General features: G+C 43.0%; 2 protein-coding genes across 4 annotated transcripts; both read right to left on the reverse strand.

Moving 5' to 3' along the window:
• Positions 1-751: 751 nt before the first annotated feature.
• ilf3a (interleukin enhancer binding factor 3a) lies at positions 752-11,021 on the reverse strand. Of its 3 annotated transcripts, none has more exons than XM_070976393.1 (20): positions 10,906-11,021; positions 10,463-10,600; positions 9,847-9,958; positions 9,232-9,428; positions 8,914-9,082; positions 8,648-8,804; positions 6,245-6,336; positions 5,662-5,757; positions 5,436-5,547; positions 5,246-5,343; positions 5,058-5,166; positions 4,827-4,967; positions 4,453-4,643; positions 3,476-3,595; positions 3,164-3,295; positions 2,695-2,856; positions 2,268-2,394; positions 2,133-2,171; positions 1,514-1,834; positions 752-1,335 (listed from the first exon to the last, which is right to left on the reverse strand). In XM_070976393.1, the coding sequence occupies exons 2-20, from the start codon at positions 10,567-10,569 to the stop codon at positions 1,226-1,228; spliced, it is 2,592 nt and encodes an 863-aa protein (XP_070832494.1). In that variant the 5' UTR covers positions 10,570-10,600; positions 10,906-11,021; the 3' UTR covers positions 752-1,225. The 3 variants fall into 3 exon arrangements, with proteins under 3 accessions (XP_070832494.1, XP_070832501.1, XP_070832487.1); XM_070976400.1 differs by having other exon boundaries at positions 10,463-10,642; positions 10,906-11,015; XM_070976386.1 differs by having other exon boundaries at positions 9,232-9,443; positions 10,906-11,013.
• Positions 11,022-12,428: 1,407 nt separating this feature from the next.
• ptger1a (prostaglandin E receptor 1a (subtype EP1)) lies at positions 12,429-16,691 on the reverse strand. Its single transcript, XM_070985489.1, has 3 exons — positions 16,503-16,691; positions 14,587-15,497; positions 12,429-13,556 (listed from the first exon to the last, which is right to left on the reverse strand). The coding sequence occupies exons 2-3, from the start codon at positions 15,454-15,456 to the stop codon at positions 13,287-13,289; spliced, it is 1,140 nt and encodes a 379-aa protein (XP_070841590.1). The 5' UTR covers positions 15,457-15,497; positions 16,503-16,691; the 3' UTR covers positions 12,429-13,286.
• Positions 16,692-25,961: the final 9,270 nt, after the last annotated feature.

Genomic DNA, 25,961 nt, shown 5'->3' on the forward strand with positions numbered 1-25,961 from the left:
TTCCCTTCTTTATTTATTTCCCATCTCTGTGCTTACGCCCAGTAAGACTTCTGGATCATCTGGGAATTAAATATAACCAAGTGAGTTTATTTCAACAGCTTATTGCTTGACATAAAGCACAATAACTGCTGAAGACACGGCCAAATTGCTTGGTCTCACAGAAGAACTTATATTCCTTCTTCTGTCCCTTTAACTGAAACAGGACACCCGGCCCTCTTCTCACTTTGATGCAAACGCACAATCATCGTCTGTTGATCAGATATTGGTGTCACTGTCAGTCCATTATAAACTGTGAATTTACATTTTGCAGGCCTAAATCAAGAAGAGACCAATTTTTACATGGCCAGAAGAAGAATGGTGCAGCAACTAGCGACCTAATTTGCCCACAGGAGTTCGTGAGGTCCATCATCTGTGAGCACATACAGACCACACACAATACGTGGAGAGATTACGTGCTAGCCTGGCTGACACCGTGAAGCAGCTGCATGCACTGCAGAAGCCCCTCACAGCAACATGAGTATTGCAACAGATCCCCAATAACACTGATCTGAGGAATATTTTGGATATATTTTTAAAGGGACACTCAATTTGACTGGGATTTCAGCTTTACAGACATATTTCATAACATCAGATGGTAGCCCATCAACGACATTTGAACTTCCATCATAGTAACTAATGAACTAATAGTGCTTAAATTTCATCTGAGGAACTCAGTACTTGTCTGTGAATTAGCACGTGGATGGTCACAAGCTTTGCTCCAAAATAAGTCATTTATTTTACAAGATTAGAGCATTTTGTGATACAGACATGAATAAATCTTCAGTTCAAAACTACGAGCAGCTTTAAATAAACCCAAAACATACTGATACAGAACCTGTCCAGTACACTAAGAACGAACAAAAACACACACAAAAAACCCTAGAAACAAGACAATGATAAACAAGACAATGATTTTTTACACTCATGTCAATATGGAAAGGGCTGCTGCAGCTCGACTTAACCAAAACATAAGCCTGAATCTGTCACCTACAGTTGCTATGAGCAGATGTCCATGAACTAACAATTCAGGTGAAACAAAAAAACAGCAAAATTCCACTTTCAGAGACAACACAAGCAATTTTTTTTCCTTTTCAGAGGTGGAATCCCAGGGTCATCATTAAGGGTGGACAGTCGGAGCCAAAAGTGCGGCATAGTGAGGTGAGAAAGGCTGTACGGGGTGTGACGATTAATAATTCATGTTGCTGTATCCAGAGTACGAGCCCTGGTTTTGTCCTCCGAAGCCTTGGTACATGCCATACCCCTGCTGACTCCCCCAGGACGACTGGTTTCCCCAACCTGTGGAGCAAGATCAGACCAGAAGGCGTCATTTCCTTTATCTGATACATTTTCTCTTAAAACAGGATAGTGAAACGGCAGCGAGGGATCATCTGCAAATCAAAATCAAAAACACACAGGCAGGAAGAGTTTTATTTGACGGCAGGGGTGGATTTCACTTTGCAACATCATTACTCACCATAATTATTATACATTTGGCCACCCGTCACTGAACTAGGGTAAGCTGTGCTGTACATTGAAAAGTCTCCGCCCTGGGCCTCGGTCTGACTTTGGGTCAGCATCTTCTTCTTTTCATCTCCATACCCGTAGCTGTAGGGGCTCTCCTGGTCGGCGGGAGGAGGCATCGACTGGTAGCTTTCCCCCTTTGTGGTGCTGGAGATGGAGCTGGAGACGGGTGGGGAGGAGTAGGTGCTCTCTGGGTAAAAGGTGCCGTAGCCGATGCTGCTGCCTGGTGCAGTGAGGTCGGGGCCTTTGGCTGTGTTATTACCATACAGTTTATCTAAAAGACAGTTGAAACAAGAGCAATATCACTATTGTGTCAAATCATGTGTCAAACAGACTATTTTTCCTTCAATGGAGAAAACAGAACCACATGAAAACTACATGAAATAAAGAAAACACATGCTGGGTGCAAACTAAAATGAGCACATCACCAATGAGAGGTGGCTGAGAGGAATCAAGCTGAACATTTATGAAATGAAACAGGAACAATCTATAAAAATTCTTCCTATTTTGTTTAATTCAGTGGCAAAACACAAACAAAACACCACAAGTCAGTCCGCAGAGTGTATACTTACGATAGCCTGTGCCAGTGCTGCTCTCATAACTGTAGTTGGCTTTTAAAATGAAGGACAGAAATGACTATTTAGTCAGTTTCCTCAGAAGTGTACAAAGTCCAAGCCGACACTTAGAGAGTGTAAAATTCCTCTTACTCTTGTTGTAACTGGGTCCTGGAGGAAAAGGTTTACCCCGGCCCCTGCCTCGACCTCTGTTGGGACCCCAGCCTCGAGAGCCAGAGTCTGAGGGAATGCCACGGATGGTGCCGAACCCTGGAATGTGCTGTCGAACAAGAAACGGCAGATTTTATGTAAAGAGCAAATGGTTTTCGATGCGACATAGTGTGATCTTGTGGAAATGTCCATGCAGTGGTGTTTCAGAGAATCTTAATGCACAGATGCATCTTTAAGTGGGCATGTATTTTTGAGGTGTGGTGACTTTTGATACATCAAAAGAACTGAATGTTTTAGTCAACATTAATAATTGAGTCTGAATTCTACCAAATAAGGCTATTCAGTGCACACTCTAAGGGAAATGTACCCTCACTGCTTTGGGCCATCAGGCTCAGCAGTGTTAAATTACCATATCAGTATAAGTGATCTTCTTCTTTGCAGGATTCCTGTTGGTGTTTGTCAGTCCGTTGTCGTCTGGGAACAGCTTCTCCAGAGCAGCGAGGGCAGCGAACGCCTTTGCTTCCTTCTTATTTGAGCCCCTCCCTTTGAACTTCTGCCCATCAACCTCCACCTGACGGACAGGAAAAAGATAACCTTTCAAAACTGACATGCATTACTGTCCATAAAGTCTTTATTCTTACTCTGATCTACTGCTTAGAACTGGCAAAGTTTGAAGCGCTTGAAATCTTGAGTGGACTCTACAATGCTCTTTTTCTGTGATAGACATCCCATAAAAAGCTTTGATGCACATCAGACATCAACATGTTTTAATTTTAGTGTTTCCTACACTTGAAAATAAAGGTTGAGGAAGAAACCCGACAGAAACCTTTTCATCACCTTTTCAGTCTTCTTTCCTGCCTGTAATACTGCTGACTCACCTCCATGACAAAGCACTTTTCATGCGAGCCCCCCGTCTCCGCAGACAGCTCGTACTTCAGGCTGCGGCGCTTCTCGTTCAGCTCCATCACAGGGTTCTTGCCATTTTTAGTCAGGATAGGACCCTGACCACTCTGTTCAAAGCAAGCCAAACAATGGCTGTTAAAAACACATCTGTAAACGCTTTATCCAAGAACATCTCAGTTTCTTTTCTCTCTGACGAAAGCAGATGTTGACACTGCTTCACTGTGTTGCAGTTTTTAAAAGGAGACCTATAAATGCATCACTCCAGAGGGAGACACTGGGGTACATACGTCGTCTGACGTAGCAGAGGCCGAGGAAGACGCTTTCACCGATTCCAGGCTTCCTTCAGCATCACCACTGGACTCTGACTTCGATTCTGAGCCTGTTGGAAGACCGAGATCCTGCAGGACCTGTGAATGACAAAAGTCAAAACTTGAAGTGACAAGAACTTAAACAGCAACAACTCTTCATTCATTCAGATCTCCAGTGTGTCTGTAACAGTTAAGGAATGATCAATACATACATCCATCCATCCATTTTCTGTACCGCCTATCCCTTTCGGGGTTGCGGGGGGCTGGAGCCTATTCCAGCTTCAACGGGCGAGAGGCGGGGTACACCCTGAACCGGTCGCCAGCCGATTGCAGGGCAAGGATCAATACACACAGTGAAAATAAACGGAGTGAACAAATGCCTTACTGCTGATTTAATGACTACTGCCTGAAATCCAAGGTTTGGTTTTTTGTCAGTGATGTGCTTGGGGGTCAATCAGTACACTACAACAGGAATTGAGACCAACATAGATATCAAGAGTGGGTTCATCTTTGTAGCCAATAAGTGAGCAGCCAGGCCGGTTACTTGGGAAACCAGTAACTATAATAAAGCAAGTTAAAGGGAAAACTATCGATTTTCAATCAGGTTAGTATCATTACAGTGTGAGTATATGCAAATCAACAAGGGTTGGGCAATTGTGTCTATTTTCACATCATCCAGTCATGGTTACTCCACGCCAGGGGGCAGTGGGAGTAGGAGGGGGTGGGCGGAGTTATGTCACAGCAAGCCAATGAAATGCCAGCATGGACAACTTTGTGTCAAAGAAAAACGAGGCAGTACTGATCAAATATGAATCAGGATTCTGTCAGTGCTGTGCTCGTTCCCCACCTCAAATCCAAACCAAAAACCTCTACCTCACTTTTATGCCAATACCATCCTTTCCAGCAGTGACATACTTCGAAGAGAACTCATGCAGATAGAAATAGAAGAGTCTTGCCTTGGTGGCTACATTAAGCTTGGCTGCTCGTTTGGAGGGCCCCGTCGCCTCGTACGTCTTCCCATTTAAGTCCACAGCCATTGTGAAGACCGGCTCGTGGACTGGACCAGTCTGAGATGTAAGTCGGTACTCCAGACCAGGTCTGTACTGGTTCAGACGCATCACAGCATTCATGCTAAAATCATCTGTGACTGTGGAGAAAAGGCAGAGAGAAATATAAGCACGAGGTTAAATGAAAAACAGCACATAAAGGCCAGCTTCACAAGGGCTCCAGTGTTATCATTATTTCTTTCTTTTTTTACACAGATTCCTAAAGAAGAATTTTCACTATTGACACCAATACAAAAATCAGCCCTCTGATAATCATTACTAACATGATTTCCTCTGAAAGCGCTTCTGGAACTTCAGAGACTTCCTCTGTTTGCTGTTGAGATGGAGCTCATCCTCTTCTTTCTCCACCTCTGTGTAAGGTCTCTTAGCTGGCAGGCTGAAGTGCCCGGCAGGTGGTATCTGAGCTGCATGAAACATCAGAAGCAAGGCTGAGAACAGACTTTTTAATGAGAGTGAACAGCACAGAAAGGGAAAGGACAAAGATCACCAAGTACCTGTGCCATCTTTGCCGCTGGCTCCCACTGATTTCCGGGGCTTTATAGGTTTGAAGTCCATCCCCAACACCTTGTGCATCTGTCCAAACGCACACAGCCTCAAGGCAAACTAAGGAAAAGACAAAAGTTAGGTGCTATTTCCAGGGTTCAAAAATATGACTTGCATGTGTTAGCAGCCCCATCTTTACCTGAGCACTCTGCGTGATGTCTTCACGCTGCTGCATTGTCAGATTTGCGGTGGCATCGACTGGTTCCTTCTCACACGGATCTTTAATTCCAGGACCATCTTTGAACAGATACACGTCAATGTATGTAAGTCAATGTTAATGCCAGTGTAGAAATATCCATGCTGGTTTCACAACTCAATAAAAGGTTCACCTTCCAAGAGGATTCCAGATGCTACACACTCCAAAACCCTGCGCAACGACTCGCCTGCTCCCATTGGCCTCTCAGAGGTACCAATAGCCTTCTCCACCAGCAGCTCAAGAGGCTACGTGGGTATGAGAGCAGAGTACAGATGCTACTTATCAAGGTGCTGCTCCAGGTTTTGATCACAGAGCTGGTTTACACACAACTACATATTGGACAACAACAGTTTCCTCACCCATCCTGAGAGTGGCGCCCAGGTGGGAACACGGTTACACAAGTCTCTCATGATCCGGATCACGACGACGGCAGAAGTCAGATCGTTGACTTTGGCCTGGAGACACAAACAAAACGAAAGTTCAGAGGAGCTGCTGACTCTGGCGTGACCTCAACTTCGAGCTCTCTGAGGTTCCACAAAACGATCCCGAAAACAAAGCACAGACAGGTCAGAACAACTGAGCCAAGGCCAATCCGTATCATTACACACTGCCCACATGCTGTTTGTTGTGGACAAGAGCAGTGGAGCTGATAGACAGAGAGCTCAGTCTGACAGAGGACATTTTGATAAATTATATGCTGGTGTCGATACCAATGATTTATCCAAATCTGTCATTGGTATGGATCAGCAGACCACTCCTCACGAGTTAACAAGGACAATTCTTCAGCTTCCGACATTTTAATATTATGGACTAAATCGACAACTACTGAAGGCACAGTTAACAAAGTGTTACTGTCTCTAAATGGAGAGAAAATAATAAAGAGACCATTCAAAGCAACAACAAGAAACAACCTTACGTACAAATAAGGACGTGAATGCAAACCTGGAACCACTTGGCGTGGCGGAGAGACGCCAAGGCAGATAGGCATTTCTGCCTGTCCAGAACGTCCGGCGGATCGTTGACTGTTCGCGTTTCTATTGACGAGGTGGGGTAAGAAGAAAAGGTACAGTTTGACCAAGGGGGTCGGCTCTGTCTTGCAGCTCAGGGAGTAGCAGCTTTCCCCAAACCAGCAGCAGCAGGGAAAGGGGGTCCCAAGTATCTAATGTGTGAATCTTTGGCCCTGACAAGCATAATAGTCACGTGTCACAACTCCCAGCTAACATTTCCATAGCGTGTGAAAGTTACAACATTGCATAACATGTTAATGTATGCACTGGGTCAACCAGAATAAATACCCCCTTCCCTCAGCCCCTCGGCTTGGGTTTGCTGCTTTTCCCCCCTCCTGAGACAGTATGTCCAGTTGGTCAAAGGTCCAGCGTTCCTAAAAAACTTGACAAACTAAAAGGCAATCAGTTGTAAATCACAAGCATTTAGAGAATCTTCACGTCTGCCCCACACTGCAGCAAAACTGATGTCGTCCCTGATCCAAAAGTGGCTTAAACGGGCTGAGAGATCGGAAACACAAGTGGCCATACCAGCTTTGTGCAAGTTTTAGCTCATTTGCTACACTATAAATACAATTCAACTCATCTAACGCCCGCAACTTTTAGGCTTCTGCAAACTGGACACAGGAAAAACAGACAAGCAGGAAAGTATGCTTGCAACAGGACTGCACGATAACAGCCAAAATTATAATAATAATAATATTCAACTGAAATGACAACTATCTGGAACATGCAACCTTATTTAGCAAACACAAAAAAATGTTAAGTTGATTAAAAATGATCAAATCTTTGAAAGTCTTCATATGAAATCAGTGTTTTCTCAAAGCTTATCATTACAGTAGATATAATTTGATTCAATAATACTACTAAGTAATACTTAAAACAAGAGTAATGCAACATTATCAAAATAAACTCATTGATCACAATGAAGACGATGCAACTCCAGAACAGCTGCCTACATTAGCTAAGTTCCGATTTCGAAGTTATTTTGACCCAATCCGGATCAGAGTCCTATAACATTGGGTATCTCCAATTCTGAGTCCAATCCAATGCTTGTATTTACTTGAATGTTGATTTAATTTCCACTTGCGGCCGTGTAGGTGAGTTACTGCTTGTCATTTTGACCGGTGAAAGCAAAGGTCAGCGCCAGCCAAACAGAGAAGCTGCAAGCTGAATGTTTTGTACAATGACCTGCTAATGATTATTAGCGTTAGATCATAGAAAATGCATTTTGCCAGCCTCAATGTCTGAATACAAAAGCTCCCACAGCTTCTCTGACCTGCCCTGTTAACTTTGCCCTTGCACTTTGTTTACGTTTGCAGCCCCATTTCATTTAATAAAAATTAACTGAACAAGCAAAGTAAAGCTCTCTGAGCTAACCAGGTTGCTAACAGGCAGTTAACAAGCTTGTTAGCGTGTTTGCTAACAGGACAATAAGTGTGTTTATTCAAAACATACATATGTGCAAACAACTCATCTTATAAGTGTCTACCACTTCTCTTCCACCTGACCGGTGACTCTGATGTACCACAGTCAGGCCTTCAACCTAGAGTCTGTGATGCACCTGATCATGTCTCAATGACCATGGAAGCTAAAATCACCCTCACAATTAAGCCATCATTTCAATTGTGCAGCCCCAACGTGCAGTGTAGTAAATGGACTAAAGCTGCACTGAGACCGGTATGGTTCTCTACGTGGGGCTTCAGTAAACTCCCCCTGACCATTAAATGACTCACTGACACTTAAGTCTCCCATGTAACTACAGCTCATGCTGAATAACACATCAAGACATTCCCCTCGAAACGAACAATGATTTACTTATTTCAACCTTTTTTTCCTGTCTGGTTGAATTTAAATTCTTCTAAGACAAGCCACAGAAACGTCCTCACTGCTGATCAGTTTTGCTGCAGCTGGTGCCAAATGTATATGTTCAGCATCAAGTACATGCAATGCGCGCTTTAACTTGTTATTCTTGAAAAGCCTTCATTTCAAACATGAAAACAGTTCAACAAGAATAAACAAAGTTGTTTTTATGACTGGCATTGTTATCAACAACATGTGTAGACTGTATCAGCGACTACAGAGGAGGCGCACTGTTGGAGGACTCTCGAGCGAGTGGAGAGCCAAAGCTCATTGGCTGTTCACTGGCATCGGTCTGAGACAGTCACTGTACAAGCTCCACTGAGGTTTAATGAGATGAAGATGAGCAACGGGTGTGGCGTTTCAATTGGCAGTGCAGGGTTACACATCAGAGGAGCAGTACAGTGTCTGTATACTGACAACGCACAGATCAGGCCTGTGGTAGCTGATGTCCACTTCAAGCCTGGACCAACATATGTACCTTCATTTTCTTCGGCAGATTCGCTCTCTTGCACCGTCCTGACAAGAGGTGATGTCAGGTGGATGGTGAGAGTCAAGGCCGACCCCTTGGCGCTTGTCACAACGATGTCTGCCGTCTCTGGACACTGGCTTACTGTGTATGTCTCCGCAGAAGTCTCCTATTTAAAAAGGGGAACAAAACATTAGGAAGGCAAAGGACTCTTAATGTCTACGGTGCAAACATAACCTGGAGAATGACATGAAACGACTGTTTGTATGCAGTTCTACCTCTAACTGTGCAGTGAACTTCTCGGCCACTTCTTGAAGCAGGGTGACAGTAGGCTTGTCGGAGCAGAGCAGCACCAGCTCCAGGTCCTTGTCTCCCTTCAGCAGGAGTCCCTTGGCCACCAGGCCGACCCTCATAACCCCACGCAGGACACGCTCTTGTGACTCGGCACTTGCATTATGAGGAGCAAAAAAAGAATGAAAATATTTATTTATACAGAGGGAAAATATCTGAGTTAAAAGATTTAAAAAGACACCTGACATACAGTCCTTTTTAATCACTGGGACATATGCCACAGACCACTGGGATGCCTCTCTTACCTCGATGCCTCTGTATTTTCCTGGTCATCTTTTGGAGTATCCATCTGGTCAGACACAGTCTTAAGGGCACATTCCACATGGGAGACGATGGTCTGCACTTCCTCCAGCTCCTCCGATGAGGGATACACTTCAGAGTGTTTGGCCATGACGTGGCGATCGTATTGAGACCGTATGTGCACCTGGGGGGCTGCAGCTTCCTTAAGTGGAAAAAACTGAGGTTAATGTCAGACATGGTATTTTTTAGCTTACACTGTCATCATATACCATTAAGTGTTTTTCTGTAATGAATAGATTGCATTCCTTATTCAGTTTATTGCTACTCTGATGTATCCCAGTGAAACAGCAATCCCATACAATGTATAAAATAAAAATAGGACTGGGAAGTACAATATTAACAGTAACAGTTAGGAAGTGCAAGATTAAAAAAAAAAAAAAAAACCCTTGGAAAAAGAAACATTCACACGCACCAGACACAGCTTTCACGCAAGAGGAAGAGCAATCTTTTTAAAGTACAAAAGAAACAAAAAGCTGACGGAAAACATTAGATGACCAGTCTGAATGTGGAGATATGAAGAAGTGGACTACGTGAGTCAAATTACAAGGTGAAACAAAAACCTCATAATGCCGCTTATCCTCCATTTCCTCCATAGCAGCAATGTAGTTGTGGTATTGTCTCAGCTCCTCCTCGTAGCACAGGCAGTCGTACCAATAGCGCAGCTCCTCGTATCTGGAAGCATGAAATGACAAGATGAGAACAGTCCACAAGCTTCAGGCTGCAAGCCGCTGAAAAGCAGGTGCGACAACAATGCAGAAGCATGAACGAGGTGTGCAAAATAACACAACAAGCAACATTTGTCATCGACACTTTGAACAATGAAATCAGTCCTCTACGGCTATAATACTGAATTGTACATTGAAACTGACAGACTGTGACAATAAAAGTGATTTCAGCATAAAACTGCTTCCAAAGCAAAAGGAAAAGTTGTATTTTCTCAAGCCTATGATTAACTCTGTGTGTCTGTGGGCTATATTCGTGTTTTTGTCATTACTGAACTTTTGCAAAATACTATATTATCTGGATTTTCATATACATCGCTTGCTGTATGCATTTTAATGTAACACACACTGAGGTTACTGGTCATGAAATGCGCTGTACAAACTCAATTGTCTCGCCTTTATCTCAATGCCACTGTATTTTCTGATTTCACTCAGCGCTGTTTGTTGTGTGTACCTATCAAAATCATGCGGGAGGAGGCGGTGGCCCTGTTGTATGAGGCTGTCCCAGTACAGTAGCTCCTCATACGCCTGGTGCTCATCCCACGCTGCAGAGGACGCCATGTTGTCACGACTTCCGGACCGAATCTACCGCCTGTTTTGGATGGAAAACCCTCTCTTGGTCACCAGTAGATAGCTGGCAGTATGAGAATCAAATGTCATGAATTACGTCAAGTTATCTACATGCATGCTCTGCTAGCAGCTGTTTGCTAACATTACGTAGAAAACTTGCTGAGCAGGTTAAGGCTACAGCCTGGTAACCGCCCACTTGATGTTAGCGAGCTTGCTAACATTGGCCAGCATGTCAGAGCCATTTTTGTCCGTTTGCTACAACAAATGTCCATTTCGCAGAATACCGCTGACTTCTGTCTAAGTTTTGTTTGTGCAGTTAAGGCTTACCTCTGTCAACGACCGAACAGGCAGCTGAGTGTAGGTCTTCTGGATGTATTGTTACTACCTTTTTGTTGCCGTCAAACAGGGAACGGTCACGTGACTACTACTACTACTTCTTCTTTGCGTTTTTTGGTGGATTGCGATACCAAATGTATGTACATAGCGCCGTTGACCGTAGCGGAGGCTCAAGACAGGCTCTTGTTTGCATTTATCTTATTGTTCTGGCAATAAATAAATAAATAAATAAATAAATAAATAAATAAATAAATAAATAAATAAATAAATAAATAGCAGAAAGCTTTTTCAGGCAGGCCTGTGAAATAGGAAGGGAAGGATTTTGCAGCTGTAGACCACGTGAATGTGGTTGGAAAGAAACAATGAACTGGAGGAAATTGATAAAATAGGAAGCTGGTAATAATAGTATTTCATTGATGCACTGCACCGCATCTCAAGTTTACTCACAACACAGCCAGACTGTCTACCTCGTGCCTACACACTTGCGCATGGAAGAAATCAGCTAACTGAATGGCAACTGAATCAAGCCTGAATAAAAACATTTGGGTCAACAATGTTCTTGATTTCGTATCTGCATAACATTTGTGGAGAATCCTTTGCGATTTATCTTCATCTGAGTGAAGTCCAGAATGACTGTGCAGGAAATCCCTGCTGCAGATCACACTGACAATATTTTATGAAATACTCATGCACAGCCCAAATAACTAATTTTGATAATTAATACTCAGGAAAGCAGAGAGAACACCGGACTACAGCAGTACAAATTAATGGTGGCACGGTGCAACAGGGGTAACACTGTTGCCTTACAGCTAGAAGGTCCCAGGTTCGATTCCCACCTGGGGCGCTGTGGGTGCTGGGGGCGTGTCTTCCACCATGCCTTCGGTGCCTGCTGCTCAAGAATAGGGGCCTTTCAGTGTGGAGTTTGCATGTTGTCCCAGTGCTCACCTGGGGTATCCTCCATAAAAAACCCCACTAAAAGCATGCAAGAAGATCACCACCTGACCAATGGTGAAGATAAAGGAACTGGTCCCTGGGCGCCGGTTGGCTGGCAGCTCACTGCTCCCAGTCTGCTGCGGAGGAAGGACTGACTAAGGATGGATCAAAAGCAGAGCAGAATTTCACATAAGCATGCAGTTTCCCAACTCTGCATGTTGTGTTGTTGTGACTAATAAAAGATGTCTTCAAACTCTCCACTGCAATTTAAACTGGTACTGAATTATTTTAGTAATAATAAACCATAATGAACTTTATTTGTACCTTACATACAGGAATTGCAGCTCAATTTGCTTTACAAGAAAGAAATCACATTCATCAAGTGAGTGCTTCACATAGAATGGACATACAAATATATTATACATATAATAATAATTATATATATGGAACAGTTTTGTAACTGCGCATAGTGTAGCCTATTCATTAAACACACAAATATTCTCCTTTGCAACTGGCCTATTTATAAGGAAAATCATGAAAAAGGCTAGAAGTCAAAAATAAATGCAAAAGTTCAGTGTAATGTCACATTGCATTGTTTTATTTACATTCAATTTGAAGTTCTTTACATATCCTCAGTAAACAGAGGGCACAATTCAAGTATTAACTTATAAAATCTGGCAATATTTCACATGAAGCAATGTATAAACACTAGAGAAGCATATTTAAACATATACATAAACTCAACAGTATCTGGACATTAACATCCCTTTATGAAATACATTCAGCAGAATAATTAACATTACAAATACAGTCTAAATACCTCGGGTTTTGGTCTGGAGCTCCCTCTGATGGTTATATCAATAAAGCTCAATTCTTCCACACTTTTCCATTGAAAAAGTCATTGTAACATTCATTTTTTCCTTTCAAAGCTGGTGAGGATGAGGCTGACACATAAGACCATAAATACTGTCCCTTTATAAGTATCAGCTCTGCACACCTTAGGACACCTTCCCACGACCGAGCTTGTTAGTACTGCATTCATATACTGTGGCCACGACTTTCCAAATGAGTATGTAATAATAAGGAATGTTTACTTATTATAAGTAAACAGGAGGATGTTTATGATACTTTGTGCAAAATCATAGCATTAGCTAGCTTCCATTTGTAAGGTGAGACGATGAATTCACTGGTAAACTTAAGACGGTGTGTGTAAAAGATACTTTGATTAAATCCATTAAACATTTCTCAAGTGGACCAGCCAAGAAACGTCATGCTGAAAGTCTAATGTGATTGGCTCCACCGTCACAGCCACACGGTTAGCTCCCTCCACATGCTTCTATGTGGGTCTCCTTCTTAGCGTCTTTGTACGCAGAGCTCTTGGTACATTCAGTACGTGTTGAAGCACATCCACAAAGTACGGTATCAGTTTTTCTCTCTGCTCATACTTGGTTGACGTCATTCTTCTCTGAGCTGGGAAAGGAGGTGGGCTCCCAGCGGCCTAACATGTTACCCCTCAGGCCTGCCTGGCACTTCACGATGAGGTAGATCTTGCGGAGGACGGTGCGGCGCAGCAGGATGTAGACCCAGGGGTCGAGGATCTGGTTCCATGTAGCCAGCCTCACGCCCATCACCATCAGGGTTTTATAGTGTGGCAGATCCTCTCCAACAAATCCCATGTAGGAGCGGATCACGGACATCAAGCCAAAGATCTGCAGGCATGAAACGTGCGCAGGTTATCATATGATGACAGGTAACACTGAATGGATAGAAAGCTCCAATTACTCAAAAATGACAGCTTTGCAGTGTTAAAATGGTGTGTGAATTCTCTGGACTAATGAGGTGATCACTGCAGGTGCACACACACACACACACACACACACACACACACACACACACACACATTGCTGGAATGACTGCAACAGAGATCCGACTGACTCTAGAAGTGATACTCTGAAGAACACCTGATGGAAGTATTAATGCTGCAGGTATTGATCTGCTCACCCCTATTTAAAGAACATGCAGCAGAATCTGAGATCAGTATTTGTTATCATTATTACTGTTTTCCTATTGAATTGCCATTTTTGCCGGTTCATTTGAGTCTCTTTCTTTGACAATTTCTCACAACAAAGTCAAGCAGAAAGTAAAAAAGAGGTGAAAATAGAGAAGTTTAATGTCTCTAACTGTTGTTAACTGTGCCTATATATAACTAGATCTATTACAAACCACACTGTCTTATCTATCTTATTTAAAACGAACAATAATATCTTCTAATGGCTTCATCAACAAGGGCCGGGACCCCCATTGATGCTGACTCTCATCTGGCCCCATGCATACTGCACATTACATTAACATAAAGTCTACACGTCTAATTTAAGGTGTTTCATCACAGAACACTTTAGACTGTATATATTTCACACCAAGGGAAAGTCCTCGTGGGTGAAAGTCTGCTTGGCAGTAAACCTGTCTCTGACTCTGATATTTTAAATCTTTCGCTAATTTCACACTCTTGTTAAGTGACATATTCCTGGAAAAAATATTTCTCCCAATCCCTGCACATCCACAGAAGCGCATTCAGTCACCCTGGTTCATTAGCACTCTGACATGCCCTCATCCAGCTCTGTGCACTAATAAGAAAGGTGAAAGTTGTCCCACCCTAAAAGATGCAGCAAAATCAACAAGCAGAAAGTAAGGCAGCTTTCACATCACAGCTCTCCTCTCATTGCAATTCCCAATACTCACCAGCAGAGGACTCCAGCAGATACATGAGGTGACCATGATGCCGACCAGCTGCACCACCATCTCTATGTCATGGGACTTGGCTGAGTGATGGGAGCCGGGCTGCCTCCTGAGCCGAGCGAGCACCAGCGTCAGTCCACTGATGGTGTTACACACCAGCGCCACAGCCAGCGAGGTCAGACCCAGTCCGGAGAACAGCACCACGAACGCCACATCCACCTCCTTAGTGTCACTGAGCACGTTAATGAAACACCAGGTCCCCGGGTCCTGATAGGTGTAAGAGCCCAGCTGAAAGCACGGCAGCATGGCCACGCACAGAGCCAACAGCCAGATGACAGACAGGCAGATCTTGGTGCGGGTTTTGGTGACCAGTGATGAGTGCAGCAGCGGCTTAGTGACACCCAGGCAACGCTCAGCAGCCATGGCACAGCCCATGAAGAGTGGGCACAGGCCAAAGAACACCATGCTGCCACCCAGGAACTGACACATCCGATCAGAAGAGCTGAAGTTCTCAGGGAGCACACCTCCAGAGAGGTAGAGTCGGAGAACCAGGCCACCAGGGATCACATGGCCAATGAAATCTGTGACCACCAGTGAAGTGGCAAACAGAAGGAATGTGGCTTTGGTACGCCGGCGCTGGCGGGAGTAGGCGCTGGCCAGGATGAAGAGGGCCACAATGTTGGAGATGATGCCCAGTGTCATGGACAATATGACAACAATGACGCCAGTGGTGGTGGGCTGCACCAGGGTGAGGTTTCCTGGCTGCGGCAGCTCCTCAACAGCCACCCTGGCCTCCACCTTCCCTGCGCTGACATTATAGAAACGAGGGGGGAGCGGGGAGGCTGAGGAGTTGTAGTGGCTCAAAGCTAACATCACTGAACCCTGAAGCTCATGGGGCCCATTTTTAAGGAAGGCTGCAAGAGAAAGAAGATCAACATTTGTAAAGAGCAAATGAGCTGTGGATCAGCATAAGTAAAATACTGCTGATTTGCACATTTGACATAGAAATGAAAATTACAGGAGGAACCCTGAATGCATCGGTGAGGAAACATAATGAATGCACATGATAGACGAAGCTCCCCACCACCATCATCAAATCTTTGGACAGAATGCTGCTTGATCCTGGAGAAGCCATGAGAAGGAGCAGCGAGGCTGTTCTGGCAGTTCATGGCAGTCCAACACTGTACTAAGAAACCTTACTCATTTAATTTGTAACCCATACAGTAGGCCCATGTACTTTCTCCAAAACACATACTCCAACTACAAGTTCTTCAGAGATGACTAAAGATTTGAATAGTTTCCATGATGGACTCTGATCACTCAGGTTTAGTTTGGCTGGTGGTCAAACACAGGTCATAAACAGGAGGGTCCACCCAGCAACACACAAGCAAAAGCAATATATCAAAACACACCTGCACCTACTGCAGCATAGTATTTGTTTAGCATCCTTCATCATACTCATATAGGGGATTTTTTTTTTATATCAATAATCTTCATACCTCCTTTTGTTATTTTCTGGGATTTCTCTCAGAATGACTTCTGTTAGCTGAGACTAAACAGATCGTGTCATGCTGGAGACATCAGAACAGAGTCTTGTTGTTATCATGATTTAAAAAAACGTTATGCATTGTCCATCCTTACACAAAGGTTTATCATCTGAGGTCGAAATGCTATTAGATGGTGGATGCGCACTATTGGTGGAACCCGTTTGCAAATATTGTGCAACTTTGCAACGTGTGAGAAAGTATGAAGAGGAAAATTCTGATTATAGTAATAAAACAATACACATCTCATAAATCAGATCATTGTCACACATGCAATCCACCCAACGTTTCATGTGGGTTCTCTTTGGCTGATGTTCAGAGAAAGTCTACTTTATTCTTTTTTATCATTAGATTTCAAATGAAGAAATGACTCACCACGACATCGCTCAGATATCCTTCTCAGTCCAGCTGAACAACCAGAAGATAGTCACAAATATCCAGAGGCACTCCACAGGCAGGGTCCGTGAGACGATTTCAGCCAAGTGTCTTTGTCCTCACATCAGAAACCATGTCTCTATTTGATAAAGTCCAAAGCATCAGTGACTTTTGCAGAGTAATTTCCATGTCTCCACCCGTTTGGCTGTGTCATGGCTGTACAGGGTCCCCACTGATACTCATATAGCGAGTCCCGGTGGTCTTATAGCTGCTTCTCTGCGTGGGCGTCTCTGCTGCTGTGCGCCCCCTGAGTCAAACCCGCGTCTCATCCCTCCGCCGCACCTTCTGTCAACTGTCTCTGCTCGCGTTCACTGCGCACGCACGACGTTACTCACCTAAAGTGTCACTTTTGTGTCGAACAAGTTATGTCAAATAAGGCTTTTTTTAATCATTAGGCAGCACACGATGTTCACCGAGCTGCTTAGATTAACACTGCTGCAGATGTTACAGCTCTGAAAGTGTTTGAATGTGCAGACTTCAGCTCATGGCACTGTTCACTAAGTTAGGATTGGATTTTACTTGTTCTTGTGGTAAAGACGTGGTTCAGCTTTTTGTTTTCTGCGGATCTGTGATTAGATCCAGCTTCAGGTTTTCCTAATAACCTCTGAGGTTTCAGCTTTCCAGACAGACCCAGTGCATGGTGGAAATGCTGTTTATCAGTCTGCTGAGGAGGCAGCTGAATAAAAAAAAAAAAGAAAAAGAAAAAAAAAAAAAAGATAAGGTGTGGTTAGATTCTGGGATATTTGTTTTGCATTTCCATGTTGTTGCCTATCCAAATATCTAGATTTTCTGGAAACTCAAAGAGTGGAAAACTCAAATTCACCCTTATGAAAGATCCAGATGTTCCTCAAGGGCAGATGTTCTCAGGGTTTATGCAGCTGCATTAAAGAAAACATGTCAACTTTTCTTCCGTCTGATTGACACCTGGAGAAGGAAAAAACATATGTGTGATTTTGGTCCTCTGGCTGTATACTGGGTACAGGTGGTCGTGTTTGTTTTAATTTTACAAGGACCTGGCAGCTGGAAACAGACTTGTACAAGTTGTGGTTTGGAAACAGTGTAAAGTGTAAACTGGCTGCTGGTTCATGGCACAGAGGACGGAGTGAGCCCTGACACATAAATTGGTTTGATTTATTTTTTTTTTTTGTCTGAAAGACAGACACCTGGAGGAAAGGCTCTACTGGTTGGCAGTGTAATAAGTCTGTGAACTGTCTTTTGAAGACAGACCGTAAGGTGTGCCTGTGTGACAGGGGAGCATGGTTCATTTATAAGGTGACAGCCTGTCTGCTGAGAGAGAGGTTTAAGGGCTGAAACACACAAAGGCATTTTACAGCAGACAGGGAGCAGGAATTCACCAAACACTGAATAAAAACACATCTGGTTTGAACTTCCAACCTAACCAAGCGTCTCCAGACATGCTTTTGTAGGTATCATGTTCACCATTGTTGTCATATTAGCAATGGAAGTTTCGCTGAGCAGCACAGCAATGCAATTTGAGGAACATGCATATTAGAACCAAATTTCACAGCAATCCATCCAACAGCTGTCAAAACATCCATCCATCCATTTTCTATACCGCCTTGGTCTGTGGGAGGAAGCCGGAGTACCCGGGGATGCAAACTTCACACAGAAAGGCCCCACCCGGGGATCGAACCAGCAACCTTCTTGCTGCTGTCAAAACATTTGACTCAAATATGTCAGTCTCATCACTACAGTCATTAGGATTCATCCTCAGGGGACCACAAATGTCTGTGCAGCTGTGCGATCAACTGTTGGAGACTTTCATCCCTTGTTTCTTCCCTCATTTTGCTGTCTGATAAAGGAATGAAGTTCCCAAAAATACAGTGAAAAAAAATGATGGTATTAGAGGAAAAGTGAGGGGATCATCAAGGTCACTATGATTCAGCCTCTGGGGACCATGAATGTCTGTACTACATATCAAAGCAATCTAATTATTGAGATATTTTAGACAAGAGCAAAGTGGCCCGACAGACCAATAGACTGACCATTGCCATCCCTAGAAACAATTATTGAGGGGAACCTGTTCGCATATTCATGTTGCTGTACTTTTCTATGGACATATTACAGTAAAAAGACACAGCAACACTCAAAAGTGGAGGCAGCTGACTGTGAATTTCTACACATTCAGCTCCGACCAGACCATTGTTTATTTCCAAGCCCACTGAAGGAATTCAGAAAGAATAGACATGGCAGCTTGAGAAGTCAATGCTGAATGAGATGGCTCTCCATTAAATTAGCTTCATATATCTTATTAGTACATCAGAATAGGCATGTTCCGGTGTGTGCTGATCTTGGACTCAACAGCCAGTAATTTATGTCTGATTTGCCTTTCCTGGTGCCCATTTAGACTCTAAGTGTAACAATCAAGCGCTTGGCTGCCATGTGTGTTTTTCCTCCAGCTCTGAAAGGAGACCCTGTTGCCCCCATTTTCCTCATCAATTGCTCTTACAAATGGTGCCATTTGGCCTCTGCAACCCATTGGCTTTTCCAATACTAAGTCTGGGGTTTATGGGTTTGAGGCTCCCTCTACACCCTTTCCTCTTCCACTGACCACAAAGAGAGAGAAAAAACCCTGGTTGCATACCTGATGATCTTTGGAGCAGACTGAGATGGAGGAGCTCTACAGATTGGAAAAATTTTCCAGTACGATCCCTATCTCTTCTTGAAGTTCGAGTTTTATTGTTGCATGTGCACACAAGTATTCCATCTTGGCTTCATGACTCCAAACTCTCCCACCACAACTGTTCAACGGTCCATTGCGTCGCCCATTTGCCAGAACTTTCTGCAGCGCACATGCCCGTATGTCAGAGAGATTGAGTGTTTCTCTTGAAGCTGACAGGAGTTTGGTTTGCCAATAACTGCGCTCTCAAATATTTGAAAAATGTTTTGTTGTGTTACAGCATGGAGACTCAGGCCAATGACAGTAGTTTTCACAAAGTGCTACTTTCAATTAAATAGTGTGATATCATGTAAATGCATTCAGTATGGCAGCAGTCACCAAGGGGGTCATGTGCTCGTGCATTCCTCATTGACATTTTAAAGAGATGCTGGATATTATGAGTGGAAAGCCACACGCTATCTGTCTGGGCGTCCCAGAAACTACCGACCAGAAATGAAGCAGTGGAATGTTTGCATGGGAATATTCAGACGAGGAAGCAAACCAGCTGTCAAAGACGGAAACAAGTTCAACTACTTTTGTCTGATGAAACAGACACTCCTTGTAGTGCAAATTGTTTAAGAACTGCTGTCTGACTGTTTGGCTGGAGCCCAGAGGCCATTTCTAATATTTGGTTACTGTTTTGCCTACTGTATGTCTGAAACTTTGCAAAGATGGGAGGGGGCGCTCACTGTGCCAAGAGAAATACAAAATCTGAATAATCTATGAATACTCACAGATGGGAAAGAAACTGAACGCTATGAAGTTTCAAATGGATGTACTGAGCTTAAGATGTATTGAGAAGGTGTTTTATTTCCAGCTTATTGAGCCCAAGTATTTTCTCTTCCAGCTCTAGAACAGCTGCTTCTGTTTGGCCTTAATTTGTTGCTCTTCTCTCCAAACAATTACACTTAATTGTGAGAAATTATCTAGGGCTAAGTCAATTGTGGTCTTCCTGAGAAATGAATTCAATTCAGTTCAGTTTTGTTCATATAGCACCAAATCTCAGCAGAAGTTGTCTCAGGACGCTCTCCTTATAGAGCAGGTCAGGACTCTGTAATGTGCAGAGGCCCAACAATTCCCCCACGAGGAAGCACTCGGTGACAGCAGCCAGGAAAAACTTCATTTTAACAGGCAGCGCAGGACGAGACTGTGGGTGGGCGGCCAGCTGCCTCGACTGGTTGGTTAAAGGGGTGGAGGGGTGGAGAGAGAGAGAGAGAGAGAGAGAGAGAGAGAGAGAGAGAGAGAGAGAGAGAGAGAGAGAGAGAGAGAGAGAGGTGCACAGCAGTGAGAATAATAATGCCAGCTATAATAATAGACATGAGGCTAACAATGAACTACTATATGATGATAAAATGCTGATGGTATATTCATATATGATAGTATATGTGCATAATGACAATATAAAGCCAATAATAACACAAACATGACTAATAATAATGGCAGCTGCATTGGATGTCGAGCCACGGTGGCAGGAACAACCATGATCCACAATCCAGGTGCAGCCATGATTCATCAGAACCTACGAGACGAGAACGCACAAAGACTCTGGAGACTCTGAAGAAGCCAAGTTTCTCAAGAGTTTACCAGCATATATTATATACAAGTTATATATATTATGTATGAAATCATTAGATTATTATTACTCGTGCATTATGCATGCAAGCAGGATTTTACATTTTTAAACTGCTGCTAAGCGTTATTTTAATTATAGATTAATCTGCTGATTATTCTCTCGAGCCACTGTCATCCAAAGTGACACATTCACAATGCTTGTTTAAAACAATAGTACATATGTCAGTCAATTTATAACAAAACATCACATTTTCTAAAATCTTTATATGTTTTGTATAAAAACATTGTCAGATTAATGCAGTGGAATATAAGGTGACATGAAAACAGAAGTATCTCACATTTGTACTTGAGAACAGAACCTGAGTAAATGTACTTCTTTTCACTACTGGACATTCATGGTCCCTGGAGGACGAAGCTCACTGACTTTGGTCATCCTCTGATGGTTTCATGCAGTATGTCAGTGGTGTCCTCTCTCCTCTGGCACTGTATCAGTAGTATAAACAAGAGACCAATACCACTTTGGCTTCCAGATATCTCTTTCTATCGATCGCTGCAGCATAAGAAGCAGAAAATAGAGACTGCAGTGCATCATTGTTAGGTTATTTACATCTCTGGGTTTATAGCTGTGATCCGATATTGTTACAAAAGGTAAATGGGGAATGGTTATAAAGTTCACATTGCACCAATGTCAATGTGCAAATGTCGGACACATTCCTCACAACAAATCAATGAAACAGCCGTCAAATGAGGCGTGTGAGGTCAAATGACATTCCTTCGTGGATGACATCTGTCATCCCTTATAAATCTATCAGCATGTTGTATGTCCTTGAAGACTTTCAAAACAATGACAGTGGCAGGTCAAAGATCTGACACTAGTGTGTACAGTGAAATATGTAAATGCGTGTTGTGTTGTTTGGTATGAAACGCTCTTGGGCCAAAATGCAAGCTTATGAATTCCCTTCTTTATCTTTGTTTCTTTCACCACATAAATGGTTTGGCCGGTAGAATAAAACAGGACAGCAAAGACACTGACAAAACACCAGGCATCAGCATTATCTGCCTCCAGAGTGGATGGCACTGATTAACGGCTGCCTGAAATGGAGCAGTATGTCACTGGAGCTGGATACTAGCCAGCACAATGAGCCTGTTTTGTGAAAACGCATCATCTGCATCAGGATTTAATTGTTGGGATTTTGGAAGTTGGAGGGAGAGGAGCAGTCCATGAAATGCACAGAGTGATAAAGCTCAAAGAAACATTACAGTGATGCTGCATGCTGTTTTAGCACAGGCAGTGTCTCTCCTGCTTGGCTTGCTTTCAACTCTCATTTTCTATATCATTTATTCATTTTCTGTCACAAACCATCTTCAAAAACGTCCAGCGCTTATTCCCGCAACAGCTCCATGTGTAGTAAATTAAACCAAATCTTTCTGCCACTAGTCTTCTGATTAGGAGACATTGATTTCATAACTTGAGTGCAAAAATCAAACGTGCATAGAACAGTCTGAGCTCTCTGGATTGTAATTTTGGTAAATGGTCTTGCAGTATATTCTCCAAGATCAGTGGCAGAATGCTGACTGGAAAGACGTTAATGTCCTTTTACAGCTTAACCTTCAATCCAATGTCATGATGTAATTCAGCAGCTGCATTCACGCCTGCAGGTGTCAGGACACATCCGGCACACGATCTCCACTTTCTCAACCAAATGTAGTTCTGAGAAGTGAAATGCTCAAGACTTCCTCCCTGTTGTCTTTGGAACCATCACATTGCTGTGGCTTTTTTTCTCATAAATCTTTTTTGTCACAGTGAAAACAAATGACAGTCTTCCATATCAGTGTTTAATGGTCCACATGAGATCAAATTCTCCCTGCAGCGCTTTGGCCAAACTGAGCCCATGTTTAGTCATTATCTGAATAAATCTATAAGAAGACTCTGGTTGTCTCCAGATGTGCTGGCTGATGTGCTTGGCTTGCGGTATGGTTTTAATTGGATGGTGATTTTCCTTGACATTGAATGCATGAATGGAAATGAAAAATAAATTCTGAATGGGCTTTTTTTCGTTCTACTTGACAAATGTGACTTTCCCATTCCCATCGCAGGACCTTTAAAGCAAAGAAGAGTAAAGACAAATCGATTTAGCCAGTTTAGCAGAGAAATGAGCAGCAGTGAACGGTTTGATGCATGACAGCGCCCACCGTCATCCCACGTGGGTCGTGTGCGTCGCTGCTTTGCTGATGTCTGCGATAATAAAACTGACGGGCTCGCCTCTGTGCGGTGATGAATGAGAGCTCCTGTCACTGTGAATGAAGGAGGGGAAGTAGTAATTAAAGTGGGTCTGCAGCAGAGCAAGATTTAAAAACCACAACCTGCTCATCAAATCAGCAGAGAGGTTAGTGAGGGGAGGTGCACCACAGTGCACACACACACACACACACACACACACACACACACACACACACACACACACAGAGGCACAGGCACGTACTCCATCACATATGCAGTCAGTCACACACATACATTAACCTTTCACATGGAATTACCAACCACTCCTCCAAATGCCCCCAGAAACAATGTGTTGATCTGTTCATTCTAAGCCAATTTCAGGCTTAAAATCCATTTAATACTATTTGCAATGGCATTATTTACTGAGTGCTGTTATATGGCTGCAAAATGAAGAGAGAGCTGTAAATTTAATTGGGTTTGGATTAAATCAAACTGCTCTTTTCTGGATCATGAGAGTAATGTATATTTCTCTGATTTGTGTCATTTAACTGTCTTAAAACGTTAAATTATGACATTTTTGGGAAATACACTAATTGGCTTTCTTGTGTAGAGATACGTGAGACAGCTGATGCATATTTAATGTCTGTGCAGTAAATATGAAGCAACGGCTTCCAAGCTGTTGTTTTATCTTAGTGTAAAGACTGGAAACGGGGGGAAACAGCTGGATTAAGCGCCATTAAGACATTTTTGTCTCGTTTGTTGAATACATACAAAAAAGTGAAACTTCTTTGAGTCTCAGCTGGTTGCCTGGCAGCTGCACAGAGCCAACGGATAGTCCACCTTAAAACTGTGTCTTGTCATTTTTACACACTGTTTTTTGCATGGATGACACAAAGAAGATATAGTGAGTTAATTAGTGAGCTTGTTAGGTTCCAACTCGCTCTTTTCCATTTTCAGCCTTTATGCCAAGCTAAGCTAACCAGCTGCTTTAGGTGCATATCTAACATACAGTCATGAGAGTGGTGCTGATCTTCTCATCTCACTCCCTGTTGCCCCATTCCTTTAAATTGCAGATTGTTTTTTTTTTTGAGCAGTTTGCACAATGAAGCTTGTTATTGATCACAGAGGTGTTTATGTTATTTATGAACAGAGGGCTCAGAGAAGCTCTATAAACACACACTAATCAGCAGTCTGACAGAACAAAACGCACATCTAATGAAGACAAACTGAATAGCACAAAACAATGAAAGCATCAGCTGACCCACAGACCATATGTGGTGAGCATTGCCAGTAAATGAAACAAAGGCCATTAGTGACTGTTTTCTTCTTCTTTTTTTTCTGTTTCTTACTCGTGCCGCTGAAGCAAATGAGAAACATGTAACTCATCAGCTTCGTAATCAGCGGCTCGATGGCATTAACTAGCGCACAAATGTTATCAGGTTGTCTCCCTTCTCTGGCTACAAGGCAATTCATACTTTCCCCCTTCATGTGTTTCATCTGTCAAAACCAAAAAATACGTGACCAGACTGATGAAGAAATCATTTTCAATCACCCTCATTTAATTCAGAGCAATTCTGTTTCCATTCTCACCACACATTTTTTCATTTTCCCTCGTTTCTAAATATAAATCCAGTTGTCATTCCTTGTGTGTTATGATGTTGTCTGCTTCAGAGATGGAAATTCTCTCTGATTATACATGCAACAAACAGAGGTTTATATGAGCAACCATGCCATTGCCATTTAAGCAAGCATTTAAGAGTGTATGCCCTTCAATAAACCTCTGTAGCACATTTTAAACTGATTTTCATGACATGGATATAGGTGACCAATTTGGAAACAGGCAGATTGTTATTGATCAGGTAGTCATTAACCTTACAATCTGAGGGAGCAAAGGTCACAGATATGTCAGTGTTACTTCTTACTCCTGCTCTGCTCAAGACGATCAACAGCATCTCCCACGATAGGAGCAGTTATACAGTATGGGTTGGTTGGGATTTTGAAGCCATCCATCTCTCCGCTCCAGCTTCCTCCCTCCATTTCATTTCCATTTCATAACCGCTCTCACAGCCATGATGAAATGACATGGCAGTATGCTGCGTCTTGAGGGCTGAAATCATTGCGATTCATCCGGACTCAAGCGTTGGTGCAGCAGTTCTCATCACAGACTGAAATGTTCTTGAGTACTGCACTCAAACTAAAAACGAAAATCTTTAAAAAAAAATCTTCATATTTGATGATAAATGGCCCAGTGGGGTTTGCCTGATTAGGAAAGAAGCTGGACTCCGTGCATTTGTCTTCAGCCTGAACGGTTATGCAGGGATCAGTGTGCAGCACTGTATGGCAGATTTACTGCAGGCAGCACAGTGCAGCTGTGTGACGCCACAGGAGACAGTGTAGGCCGATGGACAGATAACTCGCATTCCTGACCTCAAAACCTCTGCTGTGTTCACGACACTGAACTCGCTGAGCACAGTTCTCCTCAAGGTACACTCTGTACTGTGGTGACACAGCCAGTGACATGCTAGCTCACTCATGATACCGCTGACAGTAATCATGCTGTGTTTACCTCCAGTCTGACCTTCTCTAGTCTACTCACACATTGATGTTTTTCGACTAGGGAATTTGTCAGAGACGCTCCAAACTACTAATAAACTATTAATTATAACTCTAATAAATCAGAATCAGTATGTGTATACGTACAAGGAATGTGACACTGGTTTCAATGTATTTACACAGAAAAATTCGTACAGCTAAGAAGAAGGACAACAAAGCTGAACAAAGGTGAGCATGTCTGTATGCAAGTCAGACTGTTTATGTACATTCTCAAAAAGAATACAACAGTGCAAAGAGTGCTGGAATAAACACTGAATGGTTCATGGGAGGCTATTTTATATACATGACAGTGTATGCATGTATATATGTCAAT

The sequence above is a fragment of the Chaetodon trifascialis genome, chromosome 2 (genome assembly GCF_039877785.1).
Source record: "Chaetodon trifascialis isolate fChaTrf1 chromosome 2, fChaTrf1.hap1, whole genome shotgun sequence".
NCBI classification, from domain to species: Eukaryota; Metazoa; Chordata; class Actinopteri; order Chaetodontiformes; family Chaetodontidae; genus Chaetodon; species Chaetodon trifascialis.

What these genes read in the sequence shown, in the direction of transcription:
- ptger1a (XM_070985489.1), bottom strand. Translation starts at nt 15,456, where the DNA reads ATGTTAGCTTTGAGCCACTACAACTCCTCAGCCTCCCCGCTCCCCCCT. An exon ending in TCTGCTGGAGTCCTCTGCTG is followed by an intron (nt 13,557 to 14,586) that starts GTGAGTATTGGG and finishes TCATGCCTGCAG; the next exon opens with ATCTTTGGCTTGATGTCCGT.
- ilf3a (XM_070976386.1), bottom strand. Translation starts at nt 10,569, where the DNA reads ATGGCGTCCTCTGCAGCGTGGGATGAGCACCAGGCGTATGAGGAGCTA. An exon ending in GCGCTTTCAGAGGAAATCAT is followed by an intron (nt 4,644 to 4,826) that starts GTTAGTAATGAT and finishes TTTTCTCCACAG; the next exon opens with TCACAGATGATTTTAGCATG. An exon ending in AGCTTAATGTAGCCACCAAG is followed by an intron (nt 3,596 to 4,452) that starts GCAAGACTCTTC and finishes TGTCATTCACAG; the next exon opens with GTCCTGCAGGATCTCGGTCT.